Here is a 23,994-nt window from a genome sequence, read left to right as displayed (position 1 = left end):
CCAGCAGCAAAACAATGTGGCTGCTGAGCTGCAGCTGCAGTGTTTGCACTTGCAATTAGACTAGAAAGGGCAAAGGGGTTTGGTCAGCAAGAAACCCACAGAAGCGCCAGGTTTAAAGCTCTTCCGGAGAGAGAAGTTTAGCCCTGAATCTGCAAGTAGCCAACTACAGAAGGGAAGAAAGCAGCACTGGGGAATGACAGCTCATCCACGCTCGTCCTCCTGCTGGGATAAGCAACACTGCGGGCAAGATTAGGCTTGGCAGGCAGGAATGTCAGCACGGAAAAACCCCAGGCTCTGCTTGACCTGAAGCCCCCCAAACGGCCCACCATGCAGGATGAAATGAAAGTACCTGGAAGACAGGCAGATGGGGTGAAAAACAAGGCAGGGAGCCCCTGAGCACCAGACAAGCCTCGCAACTGGTTGTGATGAGGAGCTGAACTCCCACGTTCTGGATTGCACTTGATAATATCAGCACCTACTGAAGGACCCACCTCCTGGCTGCTGCCCACCAGCCCAGGGAAGCTCTGTGGGTCACGGGAACGGGTGGTCCCCTATTAGTCCAACAGGCAGGGCAGTTTGGGGGGAAAGGAAAGCAAAGCATCCTCTTTCCAGGGCTTTTGGGGTCATTTTGGTCTTCTGTGCCTTGCATAGTATTCTTCAGCTACCGAAGCAAAATACCTCTTGTTGTTTGGTTGCAATACTGCAAGGGAGAATCCTGCATAGCATCTTGGATCAGCACAGAGAGGTCCTGTTATAGACGTGTGTGTGTGTGTGTGTGTATTTTTCTGTATTTTTGTTTCCACCAGGAGAATGTTGAAGTTAACACTTGTCATTGTAGAGCAGGGAAGACCAAGGGATGGTCCCGTGGCGTGCACGGGGGGGGAGCAAGGCACAGCCCTTGACCAGAGCACAATGCCTCTACCTGCACATGCACGCAGAGCTACAGGGACCCTGTTCTCAGCAATCATTCCTCCTTTTTGCCATGTTCCCTATGGCTCTGCTACACATCTGGACTAAGCAACGTGACCTACAACATTGGACCGTGACCCTGAGCCTCAGGGAAAGGCAAATCCTTTTGTGCAGCCAGATTTCCTTCATTGGTACTGTTCCACGCTCCACTTCTCTCCCTGGCTACTGCCGTATTTCTTTTTAACTTCCCATACAAGTGGCAAAAATGTCAATCAAGGTCCCTCGCCCTAGCATGGAGAACCATGGTAGCCATCGTATTCCATGAAGTTTGGCCAGAGCAGCCCCAGCTGGGCTGCCAGTATGGCCACAGGAGCGCAGTGCTGGGGGGGTATGCAAGGAGGAGGATGGATGGGAGCACACGGGTGGGGAGGGGAGGCAGAGCTGCTTCCTCCACGCTGCTGCCAACGGGCACCAACTGGAATGTGTGGGATCTCAATTATTATCTTGTTTTTTAAAGCCAGCCTCACATAAAACTATAAATTAATCTGCTAATTAAATACTCAGGTGAGAGACCAGGGAACCTCCAGCCATGCAAGCAGAGGAGCGGCTATGGCTTCTTCCGTAGGTAATTGGAAGGGATCCAGCCCTCCCAGCACGGATTCCCAGTCAGGACCTTGCAAAACCACCAGCCACTGCTGTTCTTCTCACGAACTTCAAACAAAGTCCCTTCTTTAAAGCTGTTGGTCTCCTCGTCGCCTTCAAAATCCGCCACTGCCACATAGAGAGCTTCCCTGGAGACGTCCGGACTGGAGACGGGGGCTGAGGTCCTCTCCTTGGTCTCCCCTCTCTCCACTGGCTTGGATATGACCTTTGGGCTTACACTGCTTTTCACTTTGGCTTCGTCTTGGATGGAGGCAGAGAGGAACGGCTTGGCTTTCGGAGGAACCAGCATGGGCCTCCCCGGCACCGGGGATGACCTGATTTCAGGTACTTCCCGTGCCGGGGCCCTCAGCTCCGCTGTGGGGCCAGAGGCAGGACCCCCCATTTTCTTGGGGGGGGGTGGTCTGCGAGGTGGCACAATGGGGCGCTGCGGCGGGGGCTCCCTGGTACCCGGCGTGTTTGCTGGCCCCAGGGGAGATTTGGGCAGTGCCTCTTTCGTGGCGTGGCTGTCCAGCTTGGGCAGGGGTTTGGTGTCCATGTTGGGTCGCTCCTGAAACCTTCCAGAAGCCTCTGAAGAAACCACGGCATTACTGATGGAGTTTTCGCCAGCAGCGGGGTCCTGCTCGGAGGGTTTCTCTGGGCACTTTGCAGGTCTAAGCTTGCTCCGCAGGCTGCAAATGTCCAGTTTATCATCAGCTGGAGGTGGGTCAGTCCGGGGGGCTGCGGCGGGTTTTGGCCTGATCTGAGGTCTTGACTTCAAGAATGGATTCTGGGCTATGGGCTCAGGCTTGTCCTCTGCAGGCTCGGCTTTTGGCTTGGTTGGCTTGACAATGGGCCGGAGGTTTGGTTTCTTCACCTCCTTGGCTGACACCTTGTGTCCACATTCCAGTCCCATTTCGTTTTTCAGCTGGAAGAGTTTGCCCTTCTCCGGTTTCAGATCGGGCTTCTTGCTGTCCTTCGGGGCCGCCGACTGCTTGGGTGGGATCATAGGCAAAATCATGCCTGGGGGCTTGGGGGGAGGCCTCTGCCTCTCCAGTAATTCGCCTTCTGATTTAATGATGGACTCCTTCCTGGGTGGCAGGCTGGGCTTCTCCTCTGTGTCACGGTCCGAGATCTCCTCGTAGCCACCGGCAAAGGCTGGGTCCCCGCTCTCGGGAGCCTCCTTCCCCTTCCAGTCTTTGGCCCACTTCCCACCGCAGTCCGTACCGTTCGGAGGAGCCTCCGGCAGAGGACGGCACGGTCCCGTCGCTTCCTCGCTGGCGCTGCCGTCGGCCGCGGCGTCACCGAGCCGGAGCTGGGCCATCTCGTTGGGTAGCGGAGCCAGGAAATTCGGCCTGGATGCATTGCTGGTTTTCTTGTACTTATCGATGAACGTGGCAGGGGCCCAGCCTTCCTTCTCGTCAATCTGAATGTACCACCAGCCGCTCAGGTTCTTCTCAATAACCTGCCGAGGGGAAAGGAAACCTCAGACACCCATGGAGGAGCCTTCTGCACAAGTGGGGATGCTGGGTGTCTCCGAAATGCTGTCAGAGTGGTATATGGCCTCAGTACCTCCCTGTCCTGGTAACCAAAAGCCATGTAATCACAGGACTGGCATCCTAACAGGAGGGGAACTTGCTAAGGATTTCTGCCAGGGAAGGGGACCTGCGTGCCATGGGCCTGAGGAACGACGTAGCCATGTCAAGGAGCTGCGGATGAGCTGTCACCATCCCGCCTGGGAGACAGGACCGGGATGCTGGCTACTGGCGGTGGCCACTGCGCGGCACTGTTGGAGCGATCAACCGGCAGCGACACTGCCCGATCAGCAACGGTCCGGCCTCTGGGTGCTCCAGGAGTGGTGCTGGGAGCTGGGAGGAGCTGACTGGGGCAGCCGTAAAGGAAAAATCGTCTTGAGAGGCACAGCTTACATTTTGAAAAGCAAAATCACATCTGCAAGAGAGATTCTGCCAGCAAAAGCGGGTGTGCCAGGAAAGCAATTCTGGAAGAGCTTTTAACTTTACACCTGGCCTACGAAAAAACCCACCACTTCTACCCCCATTTGTGGTGTGGTTTTAATTTCCATTAGCTCAGGCAACACAGCACCCACACGCTTGAGGGACAGGAGGCCACCAAGAGCACCACGGACTCCAAAGTCTCGTGAGCTCATATGGGTTTCTCTCCCACTCTAGGAGAGCCCTGGGTTGTTGACAGTCCACAGAGGCAATCGCATGCACCACCGTGCCTGGTTTCCACCCAAAATGCCGTGGTGAGCAGATCTTCCCTGCCTGGAACAGGAGCTCCTGCCTGAAACAGGTCCTAGGGCAACAGGAGTCAGGAGCGCTGCACTGACATGAAGGTGTGAGAAGGGAAGATGACAGTCTCACCTCTACTTTCATTCCTGCCTGGAAGCTGATCCCATCAGGAATGGTGGTCTGGAAGTCAGCGATGGTGTAATATTCCTCTTCCACTTGAGGAGGGACAGGAGGTTTAGGCAGGTTCAAACCACGTGGCTATGACAAGAAAAAAGAAAACCCATCAGCATGTTTCTACAGCAGGGTTTACAGCCCACCAGCCTGCAGAGAAACAAGCCAGCATGGCCAGGCCAGGGAGATCAGCTGTGACCATGCAGCATCCTCAACAACACAAACCAGCAAACCATCTCCAGGCTGAGCAGAAAATTGCTCAGCGGCAGACCACTTGCTGACAGCAGTCACCCTCTCCAGAGGGAGGGAGCCAGTCTGCAGCCTCCCACCGGCAACCCAGCCTTGCAGGACAGACTGGCCAAAAGTTCATTTAAAGACCACACGCAAAGGAAAGAGTCTTAAGACAGCAGGGAGGCAGCGTGCGTATTCCAGCCTTGACCAAGAGCAGAGCCCATGGTAGAGGGGCAAGATCCCAGGCAAAGAATAACCAGTGACCAGAGCTCCTTTCAGTGCTCCTCTCCGACTCCCTTTGCCATTCCTGCTCTCCTACATCAGCTGGCACTTACTATGGTGAGATCTCGGCGAGGAGGGGGTCTCTGCCTCATCTTTGGTGATTCTGTGGAGGAAGAATTTCAGATGCTGTTGAGTTTCTGGCTTTTGGTGACACGTGTGTTCACAAAAGACAAGCGAAAGAGAAAACAGAAAGGCAAGCCTGCCCCGTGGGCAAGGAAGCCAAAGGAGGAACCTGTCTGCCCGGTACCCTGAGTGCATGGGTCACCTGGGTTTTGAGGGCATCCCACTGGAAGAGGAACCAGCTTTGCACCATCAGGTGCTGCTGGAAAATGCAGCTGAAGTCACCACAGGAAACTGGTTTTTCATTGCAGGCCTGACCCAGAAGACCTGGCCTGCAGGGGGGTTAAAATGCCCTAGCTTCTGAGGTGAGCATCTCCAGTCTGGGAGGGGCAAGATTTTATCTCCATCGCATTTGCTGATCCTCAGCACGTCCCTGGGCAGCACTGTGCTCGTGCCCCATCCGCTTTTGCAATGTCACCTCTAGACGTTGCTGCAGAGCTCACAGCGCCTGCAAGCCTTCTGCCTCCCTCACACCCCGTTACGTCTCCCAAAAGCCTGCAGGAAAGCCTGCGCTGACACCCCAGCCACCACCGGCCTCCTCCCGACCGGCCACTTACTGCGTCGGATGTCAGCATTGGGCAGGGGACGGCTGTCGAATCTCCCGTCCCTTTGGCCAGCAAGTCCATCCTTCTCTCGGCTCGCCGCGACCTGCTGCCGGGAGACGCCATCCAGATCCAAGGCACACGAATGAGCGGAGGAGCCTGACCCCAGCTTCTGTGAGAACATGTCTCCATTTCCCTTTTTGAGGTAGGAGGCGGGGGCCCAGCCTTCTTGCCCCTGGTACCTGCGGTGGCAACAACAGCAGCGTCACTGCGCAGAGCCCCTGCGCTGCACCGGGGCTGCGAGCCCTTCCCAGAGGAGCGACCCACTCGCTCGAGTGGTGTTGAGCCATCGGACATCCCCGGAGCCAGAGCTCAGGACACGCGTTGACCAAAGATACCGCCTGATCTGGGCAAAATGAGCTTGCCAGCTGTCATGCTCTGTGGCACGTGGGCACCTGGAGAGCTCCAGCCATGACTAACGCTCCCGTGCAAGCCAGCCGCAGCCAGCGGGCCGAGGGCTGGGAATGGCACGAAGCCCGATTTCCTTTTCGCCTCGGCAATGGCACTGGTTCAGGAATGAAGCGCACTGGCAGGGGAAGCAGAGGGGAAAACCAGAGGGCTGCTGCTAGGATTGATGTACCTGGTCTTTGGAGAAAGCGCAAGCCCTCTGCCTGCGTGCCGGCAGCCTGGATCCCTTCCCCGTTCTAAATCTGCACTGTTTAGGAGAGAAACCAGCCCCACGATCTGATTGAAAAACCACATCTGCGGAGACTCCCTGCCATGCCGGAGGGTCGCGCGCCAGCATCCGAGACTCTCCCCGCTGGCTGGGCTGCAGCCACTACACTCAGATGGCACCAGCTACTGAGCTTGTAATTGCCTTTAGAGCTCTTGTGGCAGCTCTCCTCTGCTTAAAAAGTCAATGGACGTTTTTCTGGGGCTTTGCTGCTGCCAAGACCACAGGTTCAATGTAAGGTTAAGAAAATTGCAGCATGTGCTCCCACCCTGCTCAAGTCCGGCCATTTGCTAGACCACAGACAAGAGAAAATGAGCTTTCAGGGGAAAACAAGAATCAGCTCGGGACTATCTAGAGTCTTTGGCCTCAGCCTACCCTGCACAGAGCAGACCTGGCCCAGACAACGGCCCTTCTCTGCAGGAGCTCCTAACACAGCCAGAGGATCCAGGCTGCCTTCGGGACACTCCCTGGTTTTCCTATCATCAGCAGCATATGATGTAATACTAATGCTCTCACACCAGTTCCCTTTGTACTGCTGGGGCATGTGATGCCGTGACGCAGTCCACCTCCTAGCACAGGAAATTGGGGGATTTTAAAGACGTTTCACCACAGCTATGCTTGGCTAAAGCCCTGAACATCAGCTAGCCTTAGTCGGTAGGGATGGAGAGAAAATGAGTTCTGGTATTCTGCCCTTCCCAACACCCTAGACTTGCCTTTGGACTGTACATCCCATGCGCATCAGGTCTCTGCTTTGCACAGCCCCAGCTGCATTGCCAGGGAAGAGGAAGAGGTAGGGATGGTACCTGATTTTCCACCAGCCCTCCAGGTTCTTCTGGATCACCTCCACCACAGCCCCTTTGTCCAGGTTCATTTCATCCTGGTCTCTTGCAGTGTATGGGTAAATAACAGTGTACTTCTCCTCTGTTGGAAAGAAAGTGCAGTTTCACGGAGATACTGTTTTATGGAAACCGGGACTCAGTCGAACAGTGGTTAAGTGCTTTATATAATGATAATTCCTGTTGTAATACGGGTGCAAACACACCATTCAGAAAATAAATGCCAGTGAAATGTATTTCAAAACAAACCCAGCTGCATTTTGAAATGTAAGCTTTGGTAAGCTAGTCTGGCCCAAGGAGAAGTTGTCTAAAACAGTTCCTCCTCTCCTTTAGGACTAAAGACTATCTTTTATATGACAGCTCTCCTTTCACTTGCCCTTCGCAGAAGCCTTGCATGCATCCATTTCAGTTCAAATTTCTTTCTCAGAGCCTTTAAAGAAGAACTGTCCTCTATACAGGGAAAGAAATCCCACAGGCATCAGGGAGTAACCCCACACATACAGGTGTGCTCTCATGCACAGCTCTCAAACTGCTCTACAACAGCAGGTCTACATGAACTTCCCTGTTCAACAGCTAGGTGCCCCAAGACATTGGTCAAAGCCATGTGGTGAGCCTGGAGAAGAGTCTGATGTCCTGTCCACTAGACCAGATGATGGTAAGCAGGGACATGGATGCTCTTCCCTTCAAGGGGAAGGGGAAAGATCCTAACAGCCATGTGGACAACGTCAGACAAACAGGTCCATCCATCCACTCCTCTCCCTCACCTTCTCCTGTCCTCTCTTGAAAGAAACCCAGGAAAGCAATTGCCTGTGCTTGAGCAGTGCCACAATAGGGTGAAGGCTATTTTGGGAAAAGTCTACCTCCAAACCCGACACCTCTGGACATTCATATATCCGCACCGTGCAGGTTTCCTGGATTTGTCTTCTTGGAGGAGCACAGCACTCAAAAGGTCTGATTTCCCACCGCCTTCATGCAAATGAGTCAAAGCAGAAAATGTCCTGTCACATCCAGCAAAACCAAGCTGGCTCTTCTCCTCCTGACCCCATCTGAGCCACCAACCCCAAGGCCATGGCTCAGAGGAGTTACTCTTACAGGAACTAAGGCAGCAGTTGCAAGAAGTCTGCATACATGTGTTGGGGGAAAGCAGAAACTCCAGCCTCTGTAACCAAAACAAGCCTCAAAAAGTGAGAAGGAACAGCTGAGAGAGGAAAAAGGTGGACATGAATGGGCCTAATGGAAAACTGAGGAGCATGCATTGAGGACTGACACAAGCAAGGTTCATCACATGTAAAGCAAACAAACATGCAGACAACAAGGCTCCAAGCACAAAACGTGGGCAGCCGAACAAGTCTCTACGAAGTCCACCTTGACCCCATCCACTGGTGTACAAGTCCCCAAGAGTCCGACGGCGGCCAACGTGCCTGGGCAGAGACCAGTATCTCCACGGGACTGGTAAGAGCATGTTGGGGAAGCAGGAGAAGGACAAGAAAGGACATAAGGAGGCAGCACTTCAGGTCCAAGAGGAGACAGGGCTGACACCAGAGTGTGGCACAGAGACTCACCTGGAGCCCTCCGGGGGCCCTCCCTGGTCTGAGCCCCCCTCCCACCTTCATCTCCCCAGACGAGCGGCTGAGCCAGCTACAGCACTGCTTTGAGCATACAGTGGTCAATGGGAAGGATGTTTTTCTCCAGCGGCATTTCAGATTTGCTCTAAGCAAAGGTTGCAACCTTGCTATTCTCATCACATGAGGTCATGCATGCTCTTTGTTCTGCATGGGTTTAGAAGGCATGTGAATTGTCCTCGGACCTGAGCTTTGCTCCTCCTCCAGTGCAGGTAAAACAGCTCCCTGGGGCCTAAAGGAGGCATTGGGATGGCAGGACTGAGTGTTCCCTGGAGTTAGCACCTTCAGCCCCTCTGTGGGACAGCAGAAAGGCCAGCAGTTACACCACCAGTATCCAGCTGCCTCACTCCTGCTGCAGTACTGGAGTAGAGCACTGGGCAGGCAGGACTACTACAGGCAGACATGACTGAACAGCACATGTGGGTTTGTCCTTTCCCGGGCTCCTGCCCTGCCTAAGTCAGGGAGGGCTATGCAGTCCTGCGAGCAGTTCAGTGCAGTTCAGCAGGAAGAAGCTGGGGCAGATGTCTCCAGCAGCTTCTTACCTTCATCAGGCTGCATTGAGAACTCATCCTGGACACCATCCTGGGCTTCCAGGCAGGTTGCCGGCACCCAGCCTTGCTCCTCCGACGTGCTCACAAACCACCAGCCTGAGAAGAAAACAGCAGGCAGCTCAGCCAAGGGCTCCCACTAGCCAAAACCTCCCTCCCCTCCCTCCCTCCAAACCACGAGCCTGGGGAGCTTTGCCCCCTCCTTGCTGCCTACACGAGAAGCTGGGGTGACCCCAAAGCAACAGAGCCAAGCGCTATCCGAAAGGGAGCACAGACAGCAGCATGGGAGACTCTCAGCTGAGTGATATCTAAATGTACAGTTCCCTCCCCACGAAAAATGGGAGAGGCTCTGAGAACTGAATGGCTCCAGCCACCACGTTTGCTTTCCTTTTTATTCCCCTTCATGGTTCATTTTCCCTCAGTCGGGGTCAGCAAGCCCAGGCTAATTAGCAGAGATGAATACACTGTCTGCAAATCGATAGCTGACTCCTGCTGCGCTCTCGCCTTCCTTATATCTGTGGAAACAGCAAATTTTAAAACCTAAGAGCAAATGCAGGATTAAAACATGAGCTCTCCCAGCAGAAACCTCGCCAGCTCCATAGCGGCCACAAACAATTCTCTGGGCCACCCTGGGTGTCCAATCAAAATAAACGCGTGCTCCTCAGTTATTAAAAGCACAAGCTATTTGTGTCTTTAGGGGGAAAAAAATAAAGACCGAGCATTATCCTCAGAACCTCACCAGTGAGTCATTTAGAAAGAAAGACAACTAAATTGTCAGGGAGGGAATCAGCAGCTACCGGCATGGAAGGGAAAACCAGGGCTGACATTTGATAAATAAATTATTTGCCATAGCTTTTGGATTGGCTGTGCTAATAGCCTTGCTTCAGGGTTGCTTTTATTTTCCTCGTTCTCAAACATAGCTGCTGGTGCAACTAATCCTCTTGGGGACCACCTTTCCAGAATTTTAAAATCTGTTTTCACGATTTATCTTTAAACCCCGCCGCCCCCAGCAACTTCTCTTAACTTCAGGGAATAAATTCCCCTTTTCAACAAACTCCAGAAGTCGGGCCCACGACACGACTCGATCCCTTTGCAGAGATTAAGAGCAAGTTTAAGTTTTGAAGCAAGCAAATAGCTCAGTAGCCTGCCCCACTCCGTGACTGGGTATTTCATTGTGTTCGGAAGCAGGAATTGCAAATATACAATAGGGGCTTTCGTGGGCACTATGAGAATGTCCCCTTCCATCAATAAAACAAGGCTGCCAGCTCCAGGAATGGCTTTTGTCCTCAGGACCCATTGGCCAAGTTTTTCAGCACAAAAAAGCATAGAGACAGTAAAAGATGGACGGCGCCTGGCGCTCAGCACACAGGTAATCAGACCCTTCCTTTAGAGACAGCCCTGAAGTCTTGTCCACGCTCATACAGACAGCCTGCAGACTGAAGCTGCTTCCTCCACGTCCCACCTCAGCTGACCATCCAAGGACATCCCTGTGAGGTGCCTGGAGGCTGTTTTGCTTAAGGTCCTCTTAGGAAAACACTGACAATACAGGATTGCTATTCCTGCCCCTGCTCTGCAACGCAGAGTAGACACAAAGCCCTCTGCCAAGCCAAACTCTCTGTACCTGATTCGTTCTTCTCAATGATATCCACCAACTGGCCCACGCACAAGCTGATCTCGGAGCTCTCCTGCTTCTGGTAGTCCGCCACCACGACATACTGCTCCAGCACCAAGGGGTCGACCGACGCAGAGTCAGCTCCTGCACAGGGGGATAAGAACCGACCCGTGTGCCAGGGTCAGCACCAGCTTCCGAGAGCATGGGCCACCGCTCCCGAGCACCTGCTGGCCTGCGAGCAGCTCCAGGACACCCTGGGGACCCCAGCGTGAAAGACGTGAGCCAGAGACTTGGGCAGAGTGAGGAGGAGAGAGACCAAACCAGCAGCCAGGTGAGAAGGGTACAGCCAGGTGAGACCTTTCACTTGCTACCCACCTTCCTGCTCACAGACAGAGCCGTCCAAGCAACCCCACCACCGCCACAGATGCACACAGCAGCCTGGGTCCTGCTGTCAGAGACGGACGGGGCTCGGGGCAGTCTCCTGTGCGCTGGCATCGGCTGCCCCAACGCATGGACCAGCTCCGACCCCAACTCAATACACGCAACCTGCAGGGAGTTTTGTGGGTCCTGGCTAAAGAGTCTGGAGACCCAGGCGGAGGGGTGTTTGTAAGAGAGAGCAGCATCCCCCTGTCATCATTGCCCTTATGTATTTCAGTCGCCTTCTCACAACTCGCCAGCGCGCGTTGCACTCTCTGCTATGTGCTCCGCTAACTCTGCTCAGCTCCTCCCGCCGGAGATCCCAATTTCATGTCAGAAAAGAAAAACAAAACAAAACAAAACAAACCAAACCCCAAGGAGGAGCAAACGGGCAGGATACACCGGGAGCAAAGCTTTCCTTCGGCCAGAAAGAGGCCTGCCACCCGGAGGCGAGACGGCTGCGGCCGGGATCGCCGGGCGCTGCGGCAGTGGCTGCGCAGAGCCCGGGCAGGCTGCAGGTGGCACTGCGGGCTAAGGGCAGGGGACCCCCGGGAGCACCGCCAGCCCCCTCCTCTGCCAGGGGACCGGCAGCGAGGCACAGCGGGGCAAGGCTGGTTTGTATTTTGCAGGCACATTTTCATTTAGGAGAGTGCTCGGGATAGAGATGCACCGCCTTCGCTTGGCGTTGGGGTAGCACTGCAACAGAGGTTTTCCACTCGCATCTGTCGCTGCTTTAGAAACGTGGCCCCGAGTTTGTCCCTATAAACTGAGCAAAGCTACCCTTTTCCCACACATGCACTGACGCTTGCTGTGTGCAGGGAGACCACGAAGTGACCCAGGGTTTTGCAGGCTCACAGGAGCAGACGCTGCATGTGCTCAGTACCCAGTCCAGCCTATTCAGCCCCACCGAGCCGGGCGTTCGCTCGGGCTCAGCCTCCTGCTAAACCAGCCGCCAGGCGTTCAGTTACCCAGAGCACCAGCAGCACTTGCCCCATCGGCCTCCAAAAGCCTCCAAGAAGCAAAAAGGTGTCAGCAACTCTTGCCCACGACTCCCCTCTACCCTGAGCCCTGGCTCTGGCCTCCAACCCAACGCTTTGCCTTGCAGCTTTGCAACCTGTCAGGTGAGGACACTACTATATTACCCCATTCTCCCCAGGTGTGGTAAGAATTGATTAATATTTGCCAAGTGCTTTGGAAATAGGATAGTGTTAATTATTATAGCATGAGTGATACAAAAGAATCACACACCTGATCATGGGTGTTAAGTCAAATTTACAGGGCTGTGCATGTGCCCTGAGCAGGGAGCGTCAAGTTTTGGGTCAGGGCAGAAATTACACCTGGCCCAGCCCTATAGCTTCTACAGCACAGCAGATATACAGGACAATTACCTCCCAGTCTCTGAAGGGTGTGACATTACATAGAGAGCGGTGGTCCCTTGGGATAGTTGGGTGAACTGCAGCAAAGAAATTCAGACTACGTTATCAGGAACAAGTTTCTACGGACAAGTGCACCTACACTGCAAGAGGCCCCAATGGCTCCCCCATCACATGAGAGGTCTCAGCCTCACAAAAGATCTTTCCTATGGGGGAACCTATTGCAGGGCATAGGTTGCCCCAGAGGAAAGAAACGTAGGGTGGCATACTCATCCCAAAAGGGTACAAGTAGAGATGGACAAGATCTAGCAGGTCCTCAGCAATCCTAGGATGCTCTGCTGCCTCACAGAGAAGTTCTCCTGTGTACAAGGTCACAACTTCTCAACCTGGTTCTGAGAAACAAAGACCACAACAAAGATTTAAACAAACAATGTATCTTCAGGACAGTCTTATTTAAAGGAAGAGGAGGCAAAATGTCCATGTTATTCTGCTATAAACAGCACTCTGCACAGCTCCAGGTGAGCTGGCCAAGTGCAGAGGATCTGTTACCGCTAATGAAAGCTTCCTCCACACCAAAACCCAGAGGTGGGGCACAAGACAGAATTAAAAATAGCCCTCTAAAGTGAATGGTGGATGCTAGGACTATCTGTTCTACTAGCTCAATTAAAGGTTTGTGCTTAAAGTGATCAGAAGATCTACCCAGCCCCTGAGAGAAGAATAACAGCTACAGGAAGAAAGAAGTACTCTTCTTTCTGCCTCCCTTGCTATAATTACACCCGTTGCTCTAAGGCTATTTGTAGTTTCAGCAGGCAATTCTGGATCCTCCAATGTACCTATTAAACCAGCAACAGAAGTGGTAAACTGAGCTTGGAGGAAGAAGTAGGAGTTAATTTCAGGAGCATCTTCACCTGGCATAATCATCCTCAACCACAAAAATACACACTCAAGTTAACAAGAAAACATCCTTTATATGGGCAGACTCGAGTCCTCTTAAAAATAGCAATGGTGTAAACCTTACCATCTAAGATGAGAGACAGTACTAAAGCTCTGCAGCTGGGGAGTGGAGGAAGCATTAGTACAGTCCAGAGCCCACAAGAAAGTGAGTTTTGCAGACAGCTGTAGGCAGGAGCACAGACTGTGTACTCTAAACACCCCTCACTTGTGAGACTGACACGAACATGGCCAAGAGAAGGGATGTGCATTGAGTCAAGAGACCACTGAGGTCCTTGGACTGGACTTGCAGAACTGATGCTTGCCGTGGATGCAGGAGAGCCACGGGGGAGACGCACTCAGCTCTGCAAGCAGAGCCAAGCAGAAGCTGCCTCCAGCAGTGCACATCCCAGCTACCAACCCAAGGACTGCTCAGCACAGTGACCTTGCTCTCAAGACACGTCACACACAAGTCAGCCCAGAAATCTTTGCAGGTTTTTTTTGACCAGGAACTTGGCCATTCACCCAAAGCATTGAGATGTACAAACCCAGTAGGAAATCTCACAGATATGGGGTTGCTTGCGACATTTCCAGCCTTTCCAATTTCTGGCTTTGCAGTATCAGTGCCAAAAGTGAAGACTTTCTTATGGGGCTTGCACACTGGCACCTTCAGAGGGAAACAAAGAACTCAGGACTGAAATAAGGCTATTTGTTTTTGAAGCCTGCCCTTGCTGTACACTCTAGCCCTTGCCTAATGCAGCTTTCAAAAATGTCATGCTTTGGATAAAGTTTCTTCCTTCTAGTCCTCTGGCCTGTGTTAATCAGCTCCAGTGCTCTCAGGACAGCCCCTCTTCTCCCAGACCTGATGAATTTGTGAAGTACTGCAAAAGTGACTTTCTTCCTGTTCTCACATGAAATGGGCACTAGATGCTGCGCTGTACTCTTTGCAAGCCCTTTCATCTCTCCAGGGATTTTTTCCATAACTGGAAAGTAATCACATGGAAATACCATTCACCATGGAGTTTTAGAAAGGTCCCTCTATGGATACTGTAGGATACAAGAGCTGTGTTTTCACTGTCTCTCATTAGACTGAATACTGTGGTTTGGGGTCTCTATGCCATTGCAGGCACATTACATAGCACAGCAAAAGGGATGTGGCCACACAAGAAAGCATCTAAAATAAAACTGGCAGGGGCATATTGGAGCTCTCTGCCAGCCTCCTTGGGCAGCCTCACCCAAATATAAACTCTGGAGACAGTTTCAGGTTCTCCTGCACTAAGTCAGTGGTGCAACAAACCCATGACTCTCCATCTGTGCTTTCTGTTGAACTGCGAGAGGAGAGAATAGAAATGCTCAAAACAGTCTTTGGGACTGATACGATGACTACTTTTAGATGTACCTAAATCGGTGGCCAAGTCAGTCTTCAGAGTCCCAGAGTCTGGGGAATAATCCACCCCCCTGCAAGCTGCAGGCTGTACGGAGTCTGGGCCCATGCCTAAGGCTCACAGACATGTGGGATTACAAATACTGGTAAAAAAACTAAGCAGAGGAAGCAGATTTTATTTCCAATGCTCGCTTACACCAGGCCCTCCTTGCAACAGCAAATGTCACTTGAGTCTCTTGATCACCACAGGAGGTTGAGGGCAGGCAGCACTTTAACCCACTTTGCATCCCAGTGTTTGCTTAAATCCGATTTCAAAACAGGGCTTGCTGTTGCCAGGATCTCGGGAGCTCTTTCCAACGCTCTCCTGAAGAGCAGTTCACCCCCTCTCTGGCAATGCTGGGAGAAATACGCAACTGGGAAATTGCTTATTGGAAAATTTTCATGATTTTTGTTTGTTAGCAGCTATTGGATGCCCCTCCTCAGGGAGTTCCCATATTGAATGAGCCTTTTTTGTGCCTCGCTGCATATTTGCTACCTCAAAGCAGGCCTGGCTTGAGGAACCGATGAACCACCAGGGACTTCCTCAAGGTGTAATAGGAGTCAGGGCGACAGCAGCAGAACCAAACTCTGTTTCTGCTGCCAGAAAGTGCAAGACAGTGAGAGGAGTCTCTGAACATGTCTGGCACGAGGCATCAGCCCTTTGTAATGTTACTGCACACAAACATCTTTCCCTGATGGCTACTGCACATATGCCAGGTGCCATGGGCAAAACACGGCATCCTGCCCTGCCAGAGCAGGCTCTGGTTTGGACGTTACCCAAACTCTCCCTGTTCCCTCCCTCTCAATGGTGCCAAGCAAACAGCATCCCAAAGAGCATTTTCTCTTTGACCTCAGCAACGTCCCTGTGTCACTTAGAAACCCACCATGCCAACAGGATGGCAGTCTGAAGCCGCCCATAAACCTGCAGTGGGAAGGCAGGATGAAGCTGTGTACGCAAGCAGGAGAAAAGCTCATACTTCTCTAACAGCCAGCATCCTTAAATTGAATTCTGCCTTCAAAGAACTGAGTTGTGCAGCAGAAATTTTCTTCCTTTTCTTCTCAACCCTAGAGAGGCCTTCTTTTCTCTTGCCTAATGTAAGTGGACAGGATTCAAAGCGGTCTAAACACACACTGATCTCAGGGAAATATAACACCCTTCCCTTACTCACCAAATGTTCCTGCTGAGCCAGCATACAAGAGAAATTTTCAAGATGAGGAAGATTGTATCTTTATTTTACCTCTGTTTTATCAAAAGAGAGGAGAAGGAAAAAAATTGCAGCCTCTTTTTGTCCCCACCCACAGCCAGACGCTTCTCTCTGCCTCCAAAGCTAGTTGAAGACCCACCACTTCAGCACAAGAAAGCTAGTACAAAAACTGCAGTCTGTGCTTGCAAATGGCTCATGAGAGCTATAAAATGACCATCCCAAGGTCCAGCTTTGACAGACACACCTTGCAGCAGTCAAAGTTTGAGGAGAAAATGTTGTCCGAAGGTTTTAACCACACCGGTAAACCCCTGCTAGTCAATCAGGAGAGCACCCAGTTATGACCTGCCTGTGAGAACAGACCAAAACCAGGAGCCACTGTTCAAGCAGACATCTGAGCTTTTCATATGCATCCTACAACTAGTCTCAGTTAAGATGCTGGGACACCATCAGTTCTTGAGGGAGGGATGACCTGCAGCTCCAGTGGAAAAGAAAGGGGAATCAAGCCTTTGAGTCTCCCCTGTACCTTTTCTCTCTCCTCCGAAAGGAACCCACTCATCTACAAGTGAATTTGCTTACGCAGCTTATGGCACTGCCAACTCTCTGGCCAAAAACCTTTCCACAACCTATTTCAGCAGAATCTCCATCCAGCCAAGACTCAGACCTTCCTTCCCAAAGACCCTCATGCTATTTTTTACCTTCTGCGGCTCCAGTAGCTGAAAGATGCCCTTCCTAAACCACGGATTGAAGGCTCTTCCCCTCTTCTCTCCTTCTCCTCTTTCTGGGAAGCTCAGATAACCACTAAACCATATCAACTAGGGTTTTTTTCAGAGATGTTCCCCCCTCTTGAGGCACAGGGGTAGAGCATCCCAGAATCAACTGTCCACCCAAAGGGTCCCAGCTGGTGCAATCATGAAGCAAAACATACTGCTGCATCGGGAGACTCAACCTCACGCTGACCACCATGCAACTCAGACCCTCCTCCAGACTTGGGAAATTTTGCATCCCCATCCTCCTGGCTGCAGACCAAGCTCTGCCCTTCACCCAAGACCTGTGACACAGCCCCTGCATGCGGAGCTGTACCGACAGCCAAGCGCCAGTCCCAGACCACCATACCTCTTCTCCACTACCGCCCTGTGTCCACTAGCCACCACAAAAAGCTATGGAAGATGTGACAGCTTCTTGCAAGGGGCTTGCCCACTCAGCCCGAGCAGGTGTCCCCCCGGCAAAAGGCAAAGCAAGAGCAAGGGCCAGGTAGCGAGCGGCTGTTACTACCTCTCTGCAGAAAAGAGGCCGTTCTCTGGATAAACCCTGATGGAGGAACAAAACGACGGGAGACAAGGCATGAGGTGGGGAGGGAAATGAACTCAGGGGTGGCAGCAATGGTGGCAACAACTCGATTAATGAGTGAACGGGGAGGTCAGTGCAGCGTGGAGAGCTGCAGGCATCCGTCCCACCTTTGGGAGCGCCATGGGAGGTGCAGGGGACGTGGGACCGGGACTTGGAGGCTGTGGTGAAATCCCGGGTGGATGGAGGGGGCACACCACGTCGGGGACACCCACGGGGGACCACAGCAGGGGTTTGGCTCGCCATGGGGTCAGGCCCTCGCCCCGTTCCAGGAGACCACAGCTGTGGGTGAAAGGAGGAGCTGGTGGAACCAGCGGAGAGGAAAGGAGTCCTTACCAGACCTCTTCTTTCCAATGGGCTCCCTGAAAAAGAGAAGGAAGAGTGTCAGCAGAGGGATGGGGCAGTTGGGTTGTTGGCCAATTGACAAACCCACCCAGGAAAGCACAGCAGTGCTGGCCCTGGCGGGGCCGCTGACCTCCCTCAACCAGCTAATGTCTCCATGGGTGACATGGGGCATCACCCACCTTGCAAACTGCCCGTCTCTCCCCTCCCTTCATTTAGTAATTTAATGCTTTTGTCTTTCCCAGGGTGAGGCTTGGTTGCTGGCCTGGCCTCCTTGGTGGCTTGGTCTGACAGCCACAACTCCCATCATGTCACTTGGTGAAGGCGGGTGGATTGGGACAATCTGGCAGCAGAGGCAGGAGCTGGGGAAGCCCAAACCCCCAAAAATGCTCCCAGCACAGACCACAGCTCCCACAGAAGTGGGCACCAGTTTGAAGACAGACAAAGAGGGAAATACTGAAGTTCCTCCCTGTCCTGCGCTTCTCTCAGGGACAAGGATGCAGAGCAGTTGGGGAAGGGGTTAACATTTATACCCCAAAACAGGACAAGTCATTGAAGAATTGTAGAAAGGATGAACACCAGGGCTGTGCAGCAGAAGCAGCACCTCCAGGACACAGCAAGCAGGAGCTATTGGTGGTTATGAGGAGGCAATGAGGTAGCTTCAGCCAAAGTGCTCTTGCTATGGCCAGCGCTGGCCACACCGCTGATGAGATGGGTTAGAAACCACAGGTCCTGGGTCCCTTCTTTTATTTGAATGTTGCCAAGAAACATGGTTGCTGAACAGCCTCAAACCCAGGGCACAAGCACAACTCTCACAATGAAATCTGGGGCATTTCATGATTAAAAACCAAACACCAAATCAAGGAAAATATGGGCCCAGAAAAGCCTCAAAAAATCATGGGTAACAAACCAAAACACCCAACCAGCCTGAAACCCAAACAAAGGCACCAGCCCTGTCCCCAGCCCAACCACAGCGGTCCATGCTTCTACAAAAGGGCTCTCAACACTTTCACATAATTCACCACTGTGGCCTTGAAATGCTGCTGTAGTGTGGAGTGGTGGTAACCTGCTCCCTGTTCACTTACGGAGGAGACTGCTTTCCCCACTCCTCAGACTCACACGTGTGACAGATCAAGACCATCTGGCCAATGAAATATACTGGTACCAGGAGACACGCATCGATCCTTGTTACTTCCAGGAAGAGTAACAAGCACAGAGCAGGCACTGGAGCTTCCAAGGAGGAAAACATTCACCTGGTGCGTAAGGGGACCCTCCTGAGGCTTTGAGCTGCCTGACCACTGCTTGGAAAGGCTGGACCAGCCCAGATGGACCCCAGGAGCCCCTTCATCTGCTTATCAAGTCCACTGGCAAAACAACCTTTTCCCCTCCCTTTGTTTTCAGGCCAAGCAGAGAAATCCCTCCATGCTCAGCAAGAAAGCCAGCCAGAGCTGGGCTATGCTTTGCTTTCTTTCAAGCTTATCTGCATTTTCAGACCATAATTACTGCAGACATTTTATTCCCCTAGAGTGATGGGATGATGCGGGGACTTGGCTGCCTTCAAAGACTGCCCACCCATCCTGGCAACGTGTTCTGCTTGCAACGCCTTATCCTCCCGGTCCCCCCTTCCCTTTACACCTTAAACCTCTGGTACTCATCCATGGACCTACCAATAAAATTAAATGAAATGCAACAAAGATGGACTAGAAACAAATGGGACATTGTTATCTAGAAACTGGAGACTATCTGCTAAGTTCAGAGACCACAGACTGAGCAAAGACCTGAATACCACGTCCCAGGTGCAGAGACCGATGGAGGAATCTACTGGACGGATCATCCCAAAGAGATTTCTAAACAGAGGCAGCATTGCAGACCTCGATCAGAGTTTATCAATAAGCCCCACTAAATTTTCCCCTGCTCAGCGGTACGGCCAGGAAGGGAGGCGAAGCAAGGCCAGATGAGCACGCTGGAGATCAGCAGGTGGGCATGGCACCCTCGTGCTGACAGGAGGGCTCTGATGGAAATAACTGTTGTTTCTCCCCTGCCATCTGCTAAACCTATTACTGTAACTCATCCCCCTGTTTCCTTTCACCGGCTGCTCCATCTCAGTGAGGGGGCAAGGAAGGAGCTGCAATTTCACTTTGCTGCTGGGCTGTTCCTGGCACAGATAAAAAGAGCTGTAGGTCTGAAGACCAGCAGCCCCAGCCCACCACCTCAGAAGGGACAAGAGCTCAGACAAGACAGGAAACAGCAATAAACTCCCAGCAGCATCTCCTCCTCCTCCGTTCCCCATGGACCAGCGAAAGGCATGCAGCAGAGCTTACATGCACGGCTTCCTGGAAACTGGTGGCTCCAGAAGAAGAAAAGGAAAGGCCACTCTGCTTTCCACTGTGAAACTCATTTAGCTCTCACGCCCACAACAGCCAGGCTGTGCAGATGAACCAGGCAGTCACAGCACAATTTCAAGGCACCGATATGCAGCTGTGACTGTGTGCCACCAACCAGCCCCATAAAGCTTCCCAGGTAGTAAAACCCAGGACTGGTTCTCCAGCCGCTTCCCAGGACCTTCCCAGCTCCTTGTTGGGAACACTGAAGGCAAGGGTTCCTGTGTGACCAGAGTCTCACTTAAAGCACTGAGCCAAAAAGAGAGTCTCAGGGTGCACTGGGCTCAGTTCAGAACCTAATAATCCCTCAACGCAATCCTGAAAGGGAACTTTTACATGTGGAGAACTCTTAGCACCAATTAATAATCCCCATGCCACGTTTTTTTAGGAAAAGCGAGTCAGGTTTCTCAAGCATCTTCTCTAGTGAATCAGACAGCATCCCTCTGGATCCAGTGATGGGAAGGAGTGAGATGGGGAGCACAAGGCTGCAGCGTGGGCATGAGGCAAAGCTAACAGCTTGGGAGGTAGGTTGAGAACAAACGCAAACAGGCTGTTCTTCAACAATATGTAGGTGAGCTGTTAAACTCCTTATTGCAGGATGCTGTGGACCCTGAAAGTCTTCATGGACTTACACGATCATAATTCAGGCAAGAAATGTTAATTACAAACCCAGGAAAACCCTAAAGGCTAAAACAGTGTCTAAAGAAGAGATGTTACAAACTTGCTTGACTTTAAACTCTTTCCTAAGGCACTCACATTTGGTGGCTGCTAGGCTAGGCAGACTGCTGTGTGCTGCAGGGAGGCGGCTGTGAGGTTGCCACGCAGAAAAGCCCACCTTGCAGTGGGACTCACGGGAGGAAGGGGCCCCAACACGTGGCCTGGAGACCTCAGCACCACCCCTGCTGCCCCACAGCCCTGGCCACAGCCAGCTCACGGAGCAGGAGGGCGACAGTGGAGCACCACCACAAGGAAGACAACTCCAGCTGCTGCAAAACCAACCACACAGGAGCCACAATCAACATGCAAGATGAGATGGATTTGAGGTCACCATTCCAAGAAAACATCTCCCACAGAAAAAAATCTGTCTCCTGTAGAAAAAATCCTTCTGTAATAGAGTAATACTATCAAAATGGCTATCAGGAGGTGGTTCATCTTGTAAGCATTCAGCAAGCCTGGAGATGTTAGCAAAGTTTATGCAGGCGAGAGAGACTGAGGAATGGGGTACAACAGAGCTCTTGTTTGGGAGAACTGATGTTTAGCAAATGCTCCACTGAGCCCTGAATGGAGCCCCTGTCCCCCACGCTGCAGTGCCGGTGCTACCCGTGTTTAACCACTGGAGAGTCGGCCAAGCTGAACCTTCGGGCTCAGAAAGCTGCCCTGTTAGCACAGAAAATCAAGTACTCTGTCCATGCAAGGGGCTTGCACTGGCACAAAGCATATTTTTGCAGAGTGGATTCAACCCCTTTGATATTTCTGTCTGCTGTCATCTAGGAAAGACAGACACTCTCAGCAGAGAGTGAAGGAGACCACTATTTTGGAGCTGAGATCTAGCCTGAGCTCCTGGTGAATCTGCACGTACGCATCAGGAGAACTGCAAAACAAACAATTAATTATACAAGCTGTAATTTGTCTGGATAGCAGGACACGGCTCAAAAGCCACAAGCCAGCAAGCATCCTTATCCAAACCAACATCCATCAACACAGGGATCTCTAGGTTACCAGCAAAAGCTCCTGGAATGGCTTCCTAGATGGGGCAGCCACTCCACCTTGGAGCAGGACCTGAGCCTTCCCTTGTTCATGGCCCAAACACCACACAAGGGTGACAAGGAAAACTCCTGGCACAGCACAACTACAAGGAAAGGTAAGCACACAAAAAGCTATGGGGAAGCTGGAAGAGAAGAGACTTGCTTCTGGAAGACATTGACTACAACATTGCGCTTCCAATTTAGGGAAACAAGGGAAAGGAACAGACTTGCTCCCTGTTGCAATAATGGAAACACGCTTCTGTCCAGCATCCTCTTCTGGCACTTTGGACCACACACAAATCTTTTACCCGCCGATGGCTGCCAGCACCGCGGGCTAAGCAGGACCTTTCAGTCAGCCCCTACGGGAGACAAGCTAGCACAGTCAGATCATATCAGGCCTGAGTCTCATTTTAGCCCAGTTCTCCCTCCTCTGATTTATTGGGGCTGGTGCCTGCCTGGAGTCCCTGTCAGTCTGCATGCGGGAAGCAATCCATTACTGTGACTGCCAGTGCCAACCCCACCTAACCGCACATCGCCAGGGCTTCGGTATTAATAGAATAATGATGGGCTGCTGAAGTTGCTGCAGGCACAACCTTGTTAGCAGCATACGCTTTCCTCATCTGGTCAGGTCCCAGCTCATTATCACGCACCTTCCAGCCCGGACAGCACAGGCAGCCCCCAGCAATAACAGCCCTTTGCTGACTCAGCAGCAGCTAGGGTTCAGCCTGGGACCTGGGTCCTGCCCATTCCCCTTCTCCCTCTGGTGATGCTTCCCCTGGCACGGGGCAGGGAGGAGCGGGGTTATTCCCTCTGCACTTGGTCCTTCACCCCAGCAAAGAAAACATCCATAGCAGCAGAGCCGAACTGCCCTTGAAACACCCCAAAATCCTCTCCCTTTAGTAAAGGGCTGTTTGGGAGAAATAGCAAGAAGCAAGCTGGGGATGTGAGCTCAGAGGGCACCCACATCTATATAAAGGAAGGAAGAAAATTATTTTTAAAGCTGTCCCAGGCTTTGGCTGCCATCAGCGGCCCTGCTGCAAGTGGAGTTTGCCCTGGGTGTGTTTGCCCAGAGGAGCTGCAACGCTGCAGCCACATGCAGCAGCCCAAGTGGCAGCGAGATTTTGCTGGTGCCCTGGGGCAACAGAGCTCTGGCAGGCGAGGTTTGTGGAGCAAAAAGGAGGGGAGGAGAGCAGTCCCTCTGGTGGGGTTATGGAACCTGTAGTGAAACTTTTGCTCAGAGTGCAAACAAATCTCTCCAGCTTCTGCTGTGTGGTGGCAAATGCCAGGTGGGCTCCAGGCCACCACGGAGGGACCCTGGCCCCGAGTGCTGCTCATGATTCCCAGCAGGCAGAAGTGAAGCACAGGTCAGCGCCTTGGATCAAAATCCTCAGGGAGGCTCCGTGCCTGCCTACAGCTCAGCGCCGGAGCTGGAGGATATGACTGGAATGAAAACGTAGCCTCTCACTGCTTCCTCCCTCCATTTTCAACGTCTTTTTGGTGTATAACCATGAACTGTGGCAGCAGAAGCTGCAGCCGCCAAGACCCAGGAGTGCTGGGAAGCTGGGGCAGGGACCTGTGGCTGGGAGCGGGACCTGTGTTAGCAGATCAAGGCCTCGGCTGCCCTCCCGCCAGGAGAGGACCAAGCCCCAGAGGTCACCTTCTAAAGCAGAGCACGGTCCCGCAGCAACGCCGCTGGCTGAGACGGCGTCAGGGAAAGCCACCCACTCTCACTTCACGCAAAGGGCTTTGAAGATCAGCTAAACTGGGAAGCAGCAGCCCAAGCGACGTGCACAACGCCTTTCCTGGAGGATGTTTGCTTAGCAGTGGCAGGAGGAGGTTTCTCAGCCATCTGCAGACTAGGCAAGTCAGATGTGAGGTTTCTCTGGTTCCCACCGCCCCATGGCCCACCCAGCAGGCAGAAAGCACTGCTCCCAGTACACCTATTTGGGTGGTAGCGGCCGGGAAAGCCAAGCAACCTCAGCGAGCAGGGAGGAGCAGCAGCTGAAGTTCACCGGCCAAACCCCCGGCTGGGGTCTCCAAAGACAGGACAGGCACAGATGTAATCCCACGCACCGCAGCCTCCGCTGAGACACGGGCTCCACCCCTGCTATCATCTGCTCCTGTAGAGGTCATGAGCCCTAAAAAGCCTTCGGAGAGTCCTGGTGCTGGGGCTGCTCCCCATCCCAATCCTCCGCTAAGCCTCGGCATGCTGTCTGGGCAGCCAGGGAGCCCACGCCAGCCTTTCAGCCCTGCCCTCCCTTTGCAGGAGACCTGCTGGACTCAGACAGAGCCAGCACATAAGGATGAAGATATTGGAAAGAAGAGGAATTTAGGCCT

The 23,994-nt window shown here is 52.6% G+C and overlaps 1 protein-coding gene across 4 annotated transcripts in view; it reads right to left on the bottom strand.

Moving 5' to 3' along the window:
• SH3PXD2B (SH3 and PX domains 2B) overlaps window positions 1–23,994 on the bottom strand; it is a 78,383-nt gene continuing 54,389 nt past the window's right edge. The window contains exons 6-15 of one of the 4 annotated variants that reach the window (XM_029998171.1): window positions 17,526–17,551; window positions 17,118–17,153; window positions 10,507–10,641; window positions 8,880–8,984; window positions 8,081–8,164; window positions 6,683–6,800; window positions 5,162–5,388; window positions 4,538–4,587; window positions 3,933–4,058; window positions 1–3,013 (exon numbers count right to left, since the gene is read on the bottom strand). In XM_029998171.1, coding sequence (XP_029854031.1) covers window positions 1,517–3,013; window positions 3,933–4,058; window positions 4,538–4,587; window positions 5,162–5,388; window positions 6,683–6,800; window positions 8,081–8,164; window positions 8,880–8,984; window positions 10,507–10,641; window positions 17,118–17,153; window positions 17,526–17,551 — 2,404 coding nt within the window. In that variant the 3' untranslated portion in view covers window positions 1–1,516. The remainder of the gene's footprint in view (window positions 3,014–3,932; window positions 4,059–4,537; window positions 4,588–5,161; window positions 5,389–6,682; window positions 6,801–8,080; window positions 8,165–8,879; window positions 8,985–10,506; window positions 10,642–17,117; window positions 17,154–17,525; window positions 17,552–23,994) is intronic. The other 3 variants (XM_029998173.1, XM_029998172.1, XM_029998174.2) reach the window with 3 other exon arrangements.

This window comes from Aquila chrysaetos, chromosome 22 (assembly GCF_900496995.4).
Source record: "Aquila chrysaetos chrysaetos chromosome 22, bAquChr1.4, whole genome shotgun sequence".
Lineage (NCBI taxonomy): Eukaryota > Metazoa > Chordata > Aves > Accipitriformes > Accipitridae > Aquila > Aquila chrysaetos.
Note: the sequence above shows the minus strand (reverse complement) of the source record. Positions and strands in the feature narration are given on the sequence as shown.